This window comes from Chroicocephalus ridibundus, chromosome 13 (assembly GCF_963924245.1).
Source record: "Chroicocephalus ridibundus chromosome 13, bChrRid1.1, whole genome shotgun sequence".
Classification (NCBI taxonomy): Eukaryota; Metazoa; Chordata; class Aves; order Charadriiformes; family Laridae; genus Chroicocephalus; species Chroicocephalus ridibundus.
In genome coordinates this window covers 10,602,700-10,617,207 of record NC_086296.1, presented here as the reverse complement: position 1 = coordinate 10,617,207, position 14,508 = coordinate 10,602,700, and the positions used below count along the sequence as shown (strand labels likewise).

General features: G+C 42.0%; 1 protein-coding gene across 2 annotated transcripts in view; it reads right to left on the bottom strand.

The window, feature by feature from the left end:
- The window catches only part of GOLGA3 (golgin A3), a 29,153-nt gene extending 16,317 nt beyond the window's left edge, over positions 1-12,836 (bottom strand). The window contains exons 1-10 of one of the 2 annotated variants that reach the window (XM_063351011.1): positions 12,551-12,836; positions 10,340-10,684; positions 6,638-6,919; positions 5,954-6,066; positions 4,935-5,626; positions 3,548-3,659; positions 2,619-2,925; positions 1,793-1,995; positions 1,283-1,420; positions 154-315 (exon numbers count right to left, since the gene is read on the bottom strand). In XM_063351011.1, coding sequence (XP_063207081.1) covers positions 154-315; positions 1,283-1,420; positions 1,793-1,995; positions 2,619-2,925; positions 3,548-3,659; positions 4,935-5,626; positions 5,954-6,066; positions 6,638-6,919; positions 10,340-10,472 — 2,142 coding nt within the window. In that variant the 5' untranslated portion in view covers positions 10,473-10,684; positions 12,551-12,836. The remainder of the gene's footprint in view (positions 1-153; positions 316-1,282; positions 1,421-1,792; positions 1,996-2,618; positions 2,926-3,547; positions 3,660-4,934; positions 5,627-5,953; positions 6,067-6,637; positions 6,920-10,339; positions 10,685-12,550) is intronic. The other variant, XM_063351013.1, reaches the window with a different exon arrangement.
- Between the last annotated feature and the right edge of the window lie 1,672 nt (positions 12,837-14,508).

The window sequence follows — 14,508 nt, the reverse complement described above, 5'->3', positions numbered from 1 at the left end:
GGACAGAGTGACTTTGGTACGGACTTTTTCACAGTAATGTTTCAGGTTTTGAAAAAAAAAAAGTTTAGAGCTCAGTATCTATTTCCTATTGCCTTTTCAGCCAAATAAGTATTTCCCTTGAAACTCTTGGAAGTTTGCCTAACAACAGTCTACCTGTTCCAATTCTTGCTCCAATGTTGCTGCAGAATCAGCCATTTTCTGAAGCTGTTCTTTCTCATCCTCAAACTCCTCTAGCTTTCTCTGCAAGTCTTCTTCCACCATGGTTTTAGCCTCCTGGATTTGCATGAAGGCAGCTTCTTGATCTAACATGTCAGCCTGCACAGAAAAAGCAAGGAATCAACTTTTAGAATTTATGTGGAAGGGAAAAGGTGGGAAAAAGAAAAAAAAAAAAAGAAAAAAAGGTAAATTATCAAGGAAGTTTCTAGAGAAAAGACACAAGCAAAAAGAATTCTGATGTCTGCCTTTAGACAGCCGTATGTCTTTACTGAAGTCACCCATTCATATACATAAGAGACCTTAGAATAACAGCGAATGTCATATACTTGTGATAATCTGAATTCCTCTTAAATAACACCATGTCCTTTTTAAACTGATGAAACAAGATGTAAATAAAATGAATCTTTATTAAAATTAAGCTGTTTGGAAAATTCTGAAACAAGAGATTCCTTGGATGCTGTGGCTACTCTGTGAAATAGCAATTCCTGTCATTTAGACGACTGCTATTAGTAACACCGGAGATCGAGTGCTGCTACTAACCTGCTGCTTTACTGCCCTTTGAGACTTAGAAGCAGGAACATCACTGAAATTCAGTGGGATTTAAGGTTTTAAGTACTTTGAAAGTGAGCATACTGCACTTCAGATCTTACTCATCTTTTCTTACTGGAGGGCAGGAAGGACAAACCTCAGTACTGAGCAATTTCACACATTTAAGAAGCACTTTGCTAACTTAGTTCAACTTCCAATTATGTTTTCTCTTTAAAACGTTTCTGAACGGGCAAAGCAGAACATTTACATCCATCTTTAAAATTAATCTAAAAACAAACACCAGAGCTGAAAATGCAAGTATCACCTTGGAACAGGAAACATACGGCCTTGCTCCCTCTTACTGTTCATAATGTCATGCAAATTTATTTGCTCTGAAATACTTTATGTTTTTATAACGCAGCATTTGAATCAATTCATAACAATTCAGTGTTACTTTACAAGAATATCCCTGAGTTTGCAAAACCTAAATACAAAAACTAGTCAGAACGTAATTCATGAAGACCACCTACAACTGTACCTCAATATTTTGGAGCTGTGCTGCAATACGTTCCTTTTCTTTAATGGATCTGTGCTGGGTTTCAGTCAGCTGCTGAGACAGTGCCACATTCTCTAGTTTGAGATGTTCCAACATACCTGCTTGGGTCATTTGCCCAGCCTAAAGGAAGGAAAAAAAAAAAAAATCACCAATTAATACCAACAGTCATAATTTGGCCAACAAATTTAAAAGTTTTGGGGGGGGGGATCACATTGGATCTACCTGTGCCTTATCTCAACTATGACTTTCATGGCACTACTGATCTTCATCCACAAAAAGCAAGTGCTTTGGTTAAATTTATGCCTCAGCCTTAATGTGAATTAACACCTCATGATAAAAAACAAAACACCATCCCTGTCTGCTCTCCACCTGAAGATTACCCAAGTGAGACTGGCTCCCTTGTCCAAGCCCATGAACAACATCCTCTGGATAAAACTAACATAAAAAAGGCACACATTCTCAGTCCTTCCATATGCAAGTAAAGCATAATACCTGTATATTGGCCATCTCACTCTGCAGCCTGACACGGGCCTCCTGTGCTAGCACAAGCTGCTGCTGGTACCACTGCCGCACATTTTGGAGCGATGTGATTTCTGTCTCAGATGCCTTTAGCTTATTGGTCAGTGTGGTCCGTTCCAGTTGCACCTTCTGAAGCTGGTTCTGTAAGGAAGCCAACTGCTGTCGCAGATCATGAACTAGAAAAAGAAAAATAAAGAACTTGGACTAGCGCACTCCATTGTTCTATTTTTATGCACGCATTTTCAAGGATTACTGCTATATTCATAGTTTTTTCTTTTTTTTCTTCTTCCTTTCTTTTTGAACAAAAACATCTATGTCCAATTACATGAAGATTGGCTTTTCCTGCAAAAGCCAGGGGAAGCACTAGAATCCAAAGTACCAGGTCATAAGCAGGACAAAATTAAAATAAATTAATCACTTCTTAAAGCATTCAAAGTTCCTTAAGTGGCAGAAAATATGAACTAATTAAAAATCAGGAAGCAGGTAGCCTGACGCGTAGAGTCATCATTACAAACCAGTATTTGTACAATTTTCTAAAAACCATTAGTCCACTCTCAAACAGTTACTAGACTAAATATTTATGCTTCCCTCTCCAGGCTGTCAGTGGAGATTGCAAATCGCAGCACTTTTGTGACAACAAATAACACCCAATGATCTTAAAAGTCAAACCATTTTATTAGTATGACATCAATAAAGCACAAATTAAAATTCCTTCTTGCTCCAGGACTTCAGAATTATGTTGAAATAAAATGACTTACAGAATAACAAATTTTAAAGATTGACATTTACATCACCCCACCTGTGCTGTCTCTGGTGAGAACATTTTTTTGCATATCTTCAACCTTCAGCAGGAGTCTTTGGTACTGCTCCTCTGCTAACTGCAAATCATTATTTGAAGAAGCCAAACTAGCATTCTTTGCTTCCAAAGTATTTTGCAGGTCAGCCATGGCTCGTTCCAGATCCCAGCAAGACTGCTTTAATGTGGCCACTTCTGAGCTCAGAGATTCCTGCTTCTGCTGGCTGTTTTGGCTGTGCTCCACCTGCGCCTGAAGCTTCATGTTCAAAGCTGCAAGTTGGGCTTGTAGTTCAGTCTTCTCTTTGAGAGCCTGTGTCCCAAAAATCATACGGAAGTTTTAAGAGAAAATATATTAATGGCTGACTAAAGAAGATGCCGAGCAAAATGCCTTTGCTAAGGCAAAGCCTTTTTTACACTTGCTTGTAAAAAATTATTTTTTAAAAGTGACATCTCACCTAGCAGGTATTTCAAATAGTCAAAGAAAATACAGAGGAGAGTACAGACAAGACACGTGTAGTATTATATGTCAGTAACCATGTTAGGATATTTAATAAGACATGTTTCCACACTTCAGGAAGAACACTTTCTATTGTAAGTGTCATACCATCCATCAATACAAAGAGAAAATACAGCTATATAGACATCACTAGCATTACTCTGGATATATCATCTCTCTTAACTTGACTTCCCTCTTTTAAAAAAAGCACATTTTTTTAAAAAACCCTTTCAAGACTTTACTAACTTTATATTTATCCTCTTGGGCATCCTTGTAAAGTACCTTGTAAAGTTTTATATGTTAGTTTCCTAATGTATAACCTTATTCAACAATGTTTTTACAAAACACAATTCCCACAAGTAATGAGTAGAAGCCTCTTGAAAATTAACATATTAATATGATTTGCCAAATACAGGAATTCAAATTCATTTTCTACCTGATTAGCTTCTAGTGAGAGTGCTTCTAGTTGCCCTTCAAGTCTCATCTTCTCCTTCAGAACCTGCAACATTTCGTCATGAGTTCCTGCGATAGAGCTTTCCATAGAAACACTGGAGACAGAGACATCACATACACAGTTAAAGGGTTAGAATACAACACTCAGCTAGTTGAAGAAAAGTGAAGCTGAAATTAAGAGGTACTCAAGACTCTACATGTGACCTAGAATTTAGGACATTTTTTCTGGCTTTATGATGGATCCAGAACACAGTGAAACAACCTTTGTTACCATCCAAAGAGATAAAGAAATTATATTCACGTGAAGGTTTTATATGTTAGTTTCCTGTATTTGCAGCAACTAGAATCTAGTGTGGCACCCATATATTTGTTATTTTACTGAAGCGCCATGGCTGACAATTATATTCTGTATCTGCAATATCCCTTTATAAGCAGACAAACAGACATAATGGGAGCACAAAACCTCCACAACTGTTGTCCGCAACTGTCTGCTTTAATGTGCCTGAGAAATACCAACAGCTTCTGCAAAAGAAGGAAAACCAGGTATTTGCTATAAGGGATTCCTTATGCTCCTTCCCTGATGTCAAGATGGCATTCCCTGATGCCAAGAAGTCTAGAGAAAAAGGGCAAGATCTTCTCCTCTCTCTCATTACTGTAAGAATTAAGTCTAAGCTGGAATAATTGCTGACAACTGATTTACCTTAACATCTCAGGGTACTACACTTTATTCCAATGAAGATAAAACAAAAAAGGTATTTTCAATTAGCTTGTATAAAACATGCATATATAAAACAACCGATAAAAACCACAACTGCATTGTTAGGGACTTCAGCAGTCATCCACTCACTTGCTGAATCACAGTTATACCCACCATATACACATATGGTTGTGAGACTAAGTAAATCTCATTCTGAAGGGCTGAAGAGGATAAGCGTATCTAGGACAAAACTCTTGGCGTTTCATAACCATTTGAAGTCTGAAAGGTATGTGCCATAGTGATGTTTATTATCGTCCTTTTCCTGATCTGAGTCAGTTACAGCTACGCTTTCAGACTTTAAAGACCAATGCCACATCAGTGATTCAGTGAACAAACACCTGCTTCCCAAGTAAATACAACAGAAGCAACTGCTAGCAGAACATTTAAAACACAATCAGTGGCAAAAATATCTTTCTTTAAAGATGCACTTAGTAAACAGGTACTCCAGTGAAGTGACCTTGCAGTTTCTTTTAGAATCTGTAAGTTAACAACAGATCTGATCACAGTGAATGCAAGTTAAAACTGAATTAGCAGCAGGTAAGAGTAATAGCCTACCTATTCCAAGAAAGTATAATGCCTAATAATGGCCTCACTGTACGATGACCTTTTTTACCTGCTTGAAATACTGTCTCTCCTGCTCCGTACTTCCCCATTAACTTCTTGCTCTTGGGCTTGATGCTCCACTGCCGCAGCCTGTAGCACCTCACTGATGGAAGGAAACTGCCCCATTGCATCAGGATGTATCTTCTGACCGTTTATTGTATATGGAATACCGTGGTTGCCTTCTGCATTCTGTAAACTGTTACACAGCCCTTTTCCTGACACGCTGCTGTAGGTAGAGCTGTCGCTCTCATTTCCATCCAGCCTCATTCCCACTTCACTCCCATCAATCTCTGAAATGCTATCTCCTGCCAAGGACGAATTCTCTATTCGATCATCCATGTCAGAGGGCAGACTAATCTCAGAAACAACCGATGTTGGACCACTTCTGCTTTGCTTCAGAGTCCCACCAGATAGATCAGTAGCCACAAAATTCCCAGGAGCATTTCTAGAGCCTGAATCTTCAGTTCTGTAGTCAGACAAGGACCGGATCTTACTGGGCTTAGATTTTGAACTTCTTCTCTCTTTTGAGGATGCTGGAAGTCCCAAGCTACCCAGTTTTGGCCCCCGGGGCACACTGGTCCGCATAAAGGAGTATTCTTTTGTCATGGCTACAGTGCTAGCTCTTGGCAAGATTTCTGGATTTAACATCAGCTCAGGATCTAGGGTGCTGGAGGGCCGGTTTTTGGATGTAGACTGGTTAGACTAAAAGAAGAAAAGAGTCAACAATAAATTCCAGAATGTTACATTTGAACTAGCATCAAAGATTTATTTTGCTGTAGAACTTTATATGTAAAGCTCTAAACTTTTATGTTAATATTTAAATATATGCATAATTTCATGAACAAGGTAAACTGTAACAGAGAACCAAATTTTGCATGTCCAGAAGAAAAAAAAAATGCTTCTTCACATTTGAGAAAACTACTGAATGTTCAAAGTAGAGAAAACAGTAATTTGGAGCACAAAAAGGATAAAGTTTTCAAATTTATCAACAACACACTGAGTGTAGAAGATCTGATGTGTGGTACTCACTCTTTCTTGATGTCTCTTCACTCTGTATTGCTTGAGCTGTTCTTCTAGCCGTCTTCTTGCTTGAAGTCTGATTTGTTCTTCTTTCTCCAATGGGAGTGAAGACTCTACTGAGCCTGTAAGTGAAAGGTGTCTCTACAGTCAAAGAGGAAACTCCAACACAGGCAAATCTGATGCAAAAGGAAAAAGCCCCTTCTACCATCAGCAACATGCTTCATGCTTAAGCAAGGAATGCAAGGAAAGCCCATTGGCATGCACCTCAGAATACCCTGTTCTAATGTATCCTTGGTGTAAGCACTGATAAAGACTGCATATTTCCATTGTTCAGTTTGCAAATGCTGTGGTTTCTCCATGTACATACAAGAGATTATGCAGCAAGAACAAAGCTTCACAAAGAAGTCACCTGTTACTCCTAATAATCAAGAAGATTAGAATAGCTTCAGCCCCAGAAAGCATAAATTCCTCTCCAGCGCAAGAACAATTTTTAAACGGTAAGGCACGTGCTTTAGCTGCAGCAGAGGGTGGCTTACTGAAAGAAAATTAATTGTAGATCAAAGTAAAAGCTTACTGCAAAAATGAAGTTTAGTCCAAGCTTAAATGATGTTATAGGATTCTAGAGCCAGGCTCAGAGTAAAAAGCTTTATGCAGCAAGAGAAAGCAGGGGCACCACCGTAAACAGATGCTTACACAATTCAGTTTCTTGCATGGGAAGACTTAGTTTGAGAGACTGCAAAGCTTCTTTTCTAAGAACTATGCCCTCAGCACTAGTTCCCTGAGACTTCCTTAGGCTGTCATGGAAACCAGTCACACCTGGGGACGACTCTTGACCCTGCGCACTGCTGGTGGGGTCAAAAGATACAGCAGAGTGGGGGAAGAGTGACTCTGGCCCATTCTGGCAGGTGTCCACCTTGCTGTTTATCTCCAGACTTCCCTCTTCATTTGGCACTTCATTGATGTCAATACTGGTTGCTGGAAAAGAAAGTTTCTGTGAGCTACACTGCAAGCCACCCCATTTATCTTTACACCTCCACCCAAATACAATGCTACCACTATTGCTTTTAGACTGTAAGAATACAGAAATTGCTAATGACAGCAACTGGCAGAAAGAATTTTATAAAGAAATTTTGATTCTTCACTTAAAAAGACCAGAATAAGTACCTTTAATTTGCTTTACTACAGTGCCTTCAAGCAGGACCTCAAAAGCGATCATAACATATCTCCAAAACTTCACATGGGTTTTTAAGCCTTGTTTGGTTTAGAAGCACGAAACACCAAATGTAAGCAACGTGATCTGTGTCACACTGAGTGGCAACCTACTACAAATAAGACTCAGAAACTGCAGGCCTGTGCTGAATGATTCAGCTATTTGGTATGCTGTTGGGCACTGGGAAGAAAGCATCCACAATCACACTTCCAGCCTGGGCCAAGCAGAGTTTCTCAATTTTAAACTGAGTTTAAATTTTTTTCAAATAGGATGTCTTCATCAAAAGTACAGTAGCACAGCTCACATGTATCAATATAACAAACCTACTAATTAAAAGGAAACTTAACAACCATTTTAATACCAATCTCATCCCCACTTACTAATAATGGGTTTTTCTTTTCCATCAGGAAAATGCATCTTCAAAACCAGTTCAAACACTTCACAGGTTTATATTTTGGATTTCTCACACATTTCTACTTCGCTCAGTTGGGAACTACCTTTATGAAACTGCTGTTGCAACAAAACTATGTATCCAACTTTAAATGCATTATTATAGCTCTCAAAAGAGCGGGGTACTGAAATAGCCACCATCTTTGTGTTCATTCCCACACCATGTATCATTGGAGTAACTGGAATTCATTGGGATAATATGGAAGATTTCATAAATATTTTCAAACATCTTTATGAAAAAAATAAACATTCATGATCACAAAGTATTTGCAACTGGAAAAACCAAGTTTCCTCTTTCTATTTTTTCCTCCTCTTAGAGCTAAAGACTTAGCGTTTGTTTTTTTTAAAGTCTGCTCAAAGATGATGCAGGGGGAAAGAAAAAAACAAACCAAGCAACCAGAACTGAGAAACAGATCCTCCCAAAATTAAGTGTTTCTAAGATTTATACACAGAAATATTCTGCAGCCAGGAAACTGATTACAATGATTCAATAAAACTTTAATTATTGACTTATACCTGCCCATTAACATATTGCTATTAAACCTCCCCCCCCGCCCCCCCATATAATGAATCACTACAAACATCTGAAAGCAAAGGAATTCAAAAATAAAGCTATTATCATTCATGTATGTGGTGAACATTAAAGTGCATCCTGAAACTAAATAAGCCACATGGGAAAAAGTTATAGGTAGGAAGATAGGACTTTTTAATTGTTTTCCCTTTTGTTATTGAAGAAAGCAGAAGGTTTCCTTTTAAGTGCAGTCAAATTTCACTTCAGAGTAATTCAAAGAAGAAAAGATAAATTTCCACCCCTAACCATTTGTTCCCACCTCTGCGGCACATCCTCCCTTAAGCCAGCACAGATGTTTGTACAGTGAACCAGCTCAGAGGAAACTAAATGAGGAAACTGAATATGAGTGACAATAAAAAGTTTTCAGCCTTAGGTTGCCAAAACCTAACAGCTCTCTAAGATTTGAATGAAACACTTCCCAGTATCTTATCTGTCACGCAGAGATTTTCAGGCCATTTTAGCCTGAATAGGATTTCTGATTTAGTTTACCACGTGGTCACAAAAAACACTTGCAGGCACGATGGAAGGGATGGGTGCAACAAGGACGCAAAGAAGGACAGAGGACAGGAATGTTTTTTTAATGACTAACCAACCTAAGTCAGAGTTTAGAGCATTTTAAAACAAAAAGATTGTCAAAACTACATTTAAAAGAGAAGTTAATGCTAAGAATAGCCACAAGAAAATAAGAAGATACCTCACACATTCAGAAATATTATTTCTGCCCATCTTTCAGAAACTGCATCTATTACTGAATCAAGTTTATACTTTATTTACATTTTTATCTTCACAACTGTGAGTGGTATACATACACAAAAGCGACGCTGAAGCAAAATTCTGGAGGAATGGTTTCCTGGCAACTTCCTGAAGCCATGAGACACTCAGAATCTAAACGCTGCCTTGAATTAAGGTAATTTAATTGCAGTAGTGTCAATACAACTGCGGTCTTTTTAGAGCAGGGGAGGGAGAGATGCAATTAGATTGAAAACAGTAGAAAGACATAGCACCTATTTGTAAGCCACAATTCAATTGTTTGGACAATGTCCAGCACAGCAGAAGACAGGAACGTGTGATCTCCAGCTTCATAAAAGGTCAATGAATCATCATATAACTACACTCTACCAGTCTGCTAACGGGCAGCATCAGAAAAGCAAATAAAGTCTCAGGACTCCACTCTCTTGCTCATGTCAGGATGACAAATCTGCGGTATGAGAGGAGGGTGGAAGGCTAACTTCATCACATGATCACCTCCTTTTACGTAAGGAACCTGTATACTTTTGTGTATCTACGCAGTCGCAACATATACACCCACTCCACCCATCTACCACCATATCCTTATGTACCAACATATGCTTAGATACCTGTAGCGGAAACACGGAGATTTCAACTCAATACAAGGAAAAGATTTTCACAAAGAAAGCAGTTAAATATTGGAATGGGTAGAGAAGCTGTTGAACCTCCCTCTCTGGAGATTTTCAGAATTCAAGAGGAGAAGGCCCTGAGCAGCCTGATCTAGGTCTGCTCTGTGCATGAGGTTGGACTAGATGACCCATAGAGGTCCCTCACAACCTAAGTTTCATTCTCCAATCTACTCAGATCAGCGCTCTCTTAAGTTTCTTGTAAACAGCTGCAAAATTATTTTATTATAGAGCTTGTCTACATATAAAAGTTATTTTGAGATAATTTGGGGAGTACATGCCAGCATCTCTCTTCCATTAATGGAAGTTTAGAGAGACGTTTTGAGTACATTTTGATTTTTGCCTATTTGATTTACCAGGAAAACTGCTTTTGCCAGAATAAAGTACTCCAGTCATGAGCTTACTCCACAACAATCCTTTCAGAACTATTAGTTCTAGTGAATTTCAGGTATATACTCATGGAAACATAGTCAGAATACAGAGTAACACCCTGAGCAGCACATACTCAACTGATAGCGGGTAGTACTTAAGAGTTTGGTTTTGTTTTGAAAGAATAAGTTTTAAAACAAAAGACAGTTTTCCCATACACAGAGCCATAGCCTTCACCAAACTTGCCTAAAACTGCTGTACAAAAAATTCCTGATCTCAAGGAAAAAAAGTACTTCAGCATCACCTGAACATCAAAGTAAGCATTGTACAGAAGCCTGGGTAAGGCAAGGAAATGATTTGGTGCATATGAAGTAACTTACTGTTAATTTCATCTGCTGTAACTGGCAAATCTGACTTGGCTTTACAATCCAGAAGTTCTTCAGAGCTGCTAGGGGCCCCATTACTGTTTCTGTTCTCCAAGTGAACATCCTGCTGGACAGATGAGGAGTCCATGGTAAAAGTGATCCAGATCCCTGGAAAGTTTTTCTTCTGAATAATTTGCTGTCAAGTGAACTACCAAGTCCTGTTTCTCTCCATCAGCAACAGCAGCATCAATATGTTACCCGGGAGCACCAGCTGTTGGTGTGCAGCAGGCAGCCAGTAATTCCAGGAGATCATGAAAACAGCTCGCCGTCAAAGTTGTAATCACCAAGGAGATGCATCCTCTAGAAACAAAGCGTAGTAAGTTTTCAAACATTTCTTACAGCTTTGAAAACATGAGTTAAAAAGCAAGTAGTGTCCACAGAAGCCAGCAGTCCAACTTCAACACACAGAACCAGGACATGGGATAATTGGAGAGACAATGAAACACAATCATGTATCCCGCTGTTGTGAATAAGAAGTGATTTATTTAACAGCTTTTTTGTTATCACTTTTTAGTGGCATTGATACACCAGCATAATGGTGGAACAAGATAATATTCATCAAGAAAACGGATTTAAGATCATGGTCCCTTTTAATGGAAATGCCTCTTCGGCCTCTGCTTTAATAAGCGAGCCAGTATTCAGAGGAGCATTTTGCTCTGTAAATTACAGTCTGGACTTTCATACCATACATTTTGTTTGAAGGACCTACTCCCATTTAAGTTTCAATAACTTTAGTTAGAATGCGGCATGGAATTCAGATATTTTTTTTTTAATTAAATTACATCGTTACTGTTTACTTCTCTGCAGAGCAACAAGTATGTATCACTGTACAGAGCCTGAACTACTGATGACAGTATGTGTTGGCAGTCAGAACGTGGCCTGGGCTGCAGTTCAACACTGCCTTCTCCTATGGCGAGTAAGGAGGAGGATTTCCAAACACAGTTTATGGAATTTGCAAATGATTCTCCAGGCATTCAGATCCTACCTTTGGGTATAGACCCAGCCAACTAATACAATCTGACAGAAGCTGTTGTACGCAGTCACTTCAAACATCTAAATCTTGGTCAAACAGCTACCGATAGCTGAATTCAGCTTATGAAATGTTATGGTTCCTATTTACTAAAGAAACGACCACCGGTTAACAAAAAAGGGGGGAGCTGTGGGGAAAATGTCAAGCCACGAGTATTTTAATCGCATTTTTACATGAACACAAACATTTTGAGCAACATTCCTTCCATATCTCAAGAGTACTTGTGTAACTGCTGCTGTATCAAACTGCCCTGGTCACCCAGCAACACCACCACTCCTCTCCAAAACCTTACTGAAGCTGCTAATGGCCCAGGACACGCAGGACTGACAATTATGTAGGTGACCCTTATGTAGGGGAGCCGGGAAGGAGACAGAAACCAGGAGCATTTCTAAAAGAGAAACCTCCACCAAACAGAAAGATTAATACCTTCGCTGTGATTTGATATTGATTTTAAAAGCTTTTCTGTATAACAAAGCTTACAATAAAACTTCTGGAAGAACAGCCGCTGTGCAGCAAATAGATACTACACTACAGGCCACAAAGAATAATTACACACAAAAGGCAAGAACAATTTAGACTGCTTACACCGCGGCAAAATCCAGCCAACATCGGATGATTTGTTATCCTTGTCATAAAACACCTTTTAATAATCAGGGTCACGACAAATGGTTTTCTCCTGTACAACCCATTCTCAAATATTAGAGTATTTTGGCTTCAAAGCCCTTTTGTATCTCTGTGTTGAGCACAGGCAGACACACACACCCCCCACACACAGCCACACACACGCCACGGCAACTCAGCAATAACCTCGCAGGGAAAGGAGCTGTACAAAAACAACGGACTTTGCTCAAAACACCAACAACCAAGAGGGCAGCGGAGCCCGGTGGCAGACCGGAGGCACCGCCGGGGAGACAGACCCGAGGGGTCCCGGACACCTCTCTGACGCGCCGGCGGAGGCACCCGGCGGCCCGGGGCCGCAGCCCGCGGAGCCGAGCCGAGCCGGGCCGGGCCGGGCCGGCGGTTCCCGGCACCCCGGAAGGCCGCGGGAGGGACGGCAGCCCTCAGCGCAATCCCCCCGGCCTACAGCCGCGCCCGGCCGCCCCCGCGCCCCGCTTCCCGGCGAGACCCCCGCAGACCTGGGACGGGCGGGCCGCCCGCCCGGCGTCCGGCTCCTGCCCGAGACGTGGCGCTGCCTCCGCCGGGAAGGGGAGGGGAGGGGAGGGCAGGGCGCGGCGGTGCAACACGGTTCTCCCTCCCCCGCCGGCCGGGCGCCTCTGAGGGCCGGGCCGGGCCCGGCGCGGATCTTCCGCGCCGCAGCCGCGCCGCCCCCGCACGGCCGGGCCCCGCGCCCCTCGGCGGGCGACCGCGGCGGCCTAGCGCTGCCGGAGAGGCGGCCAGTGCCGTCGGGCCCGCCGGAGAGGCGGCGGCTTTTCCAGACGGACCCTTCCGGGAGGGAAGGGGAGCGGCTTTCCCCGCCGCGGCCCCCGCCGCCGGCCGGGCTGGGCTGCCCTCAGCGCCAGCCCGCGGCCTCGTCTGCCCTGAGGGGAGCCCGCGGCGGGGGCAGGGCCAGACCGGCCGGGCGGGACTCACCGGCTCCCTCGGGCCTCCGTGCAGGACCCCGGCTTGCGTAAATTAAAATTAAATCTGTGCCTACACTAACAATTAAATCTGTCTGTGCAAGCGATGCACCGCTTGCAGCCGTCATCATCTGATCGTTCACTGGATTGGTGTCACCAGGGGCTGGCCTAGGGTCGGGGGAGCTCAGTGACATGTCCTGCTCGTGTCACACTCCCAGCCTCTCCGTGGCCCTTCCTCATAAATCAATCCCTCGTGGTTTTGGCACCTTTGTGTCATTTGGCATCCCAGAAATCCTCTGGGGTACTGGGAACCATCCCATCAGGGTGATGTTCCACACAACTGTTTCCTCCTACACTTATACTGGTGGGCTTTACTTTTCTAGATTATTTTTTTCCCATTAGTATAGTAGCTTATCTCGTTACACTGGGATTATTTGGGGGTTTCTGGAGAGTTTATTGGTTGGGTAGATTTTACTTGCTAGAGTCTCCATATGGATCAGAATATTGTTTAGTGAGTGGGAATGGAAAACCAGACGTCTCTGTGAAGGGTGGCATCGCAGCCCCACCCCCAGAGTTCAGAAAACTCTGAACATTTTTATTTTCATAATGAAAATGCCTTCTAACATCATATTGTCACTCTAAATATAATTGCCAGTTAAACGTGTGTAGTCAGCTTTTCCAGGTATTCCTCTCTGCTTTTATCAACCTGTCCAAATTATCCTTAATATGAACATGAACCCACAGAGCTGTTTCTGTAGGAAGATGTGAGGCTGCTCAACAAGTCAGGAAGATAGTTAAACCCAAACCAGCAGCGTGCCTGAATTGTTTAAATTGCAAACCTGTAGCTCCTGGCACATTGCTAATGACAGTAACTGGGTGTTTTCCCGCGTGCATCATGCAGAGGTAGCCCTCGAGGCATGATTTGGAAGAGAACATTACAAGCTAATTCAGGAGGAGGACTATTTATTTGCAAGTGGAAATGCATGGATCTGAGAGAGGCGAGCAAGCCCGGTCATCAGAGATAGGGATGAGATGGGCGTGATGAGGAAGGACTGGGAAGCGTGCGCCTCAGCGCAGTCTTCTCAGAGACTTCATTGGATGAAACACCTTTTACTGTTCCCAACTTCACAAACACGGTCACACTAAGGGATTTGCACAAGTATCTGGAGAAAGCGTACTTGGATTCGGAGACCAGCAGCCTCCTGCTGTCCTGCTGCCTGAGCCCCATGCATGCATGAGCGGACAATCACGGGCTGGGGCTCAGCACCAGTGTGAACTGAAGTTTGACCTTCTCGGCTGGACGCACATGTTTGGCGTGGGGCTTGTAAACCATCTATGGGGTTTGTACAGGCGAAGGAGAGCTGGGCTGAAAGGGCCATTAACAAAATGAGCCTTCGGTGAGATTTGAGAGGAATCCCCAAGAACGCGTGTGTATGAATGCATGGTTCAAATTCTTCAGTAGTAACTTTCACTGGATGCTCTTCCATGGAAGATGTCAAGGACAATATGATGAGGAA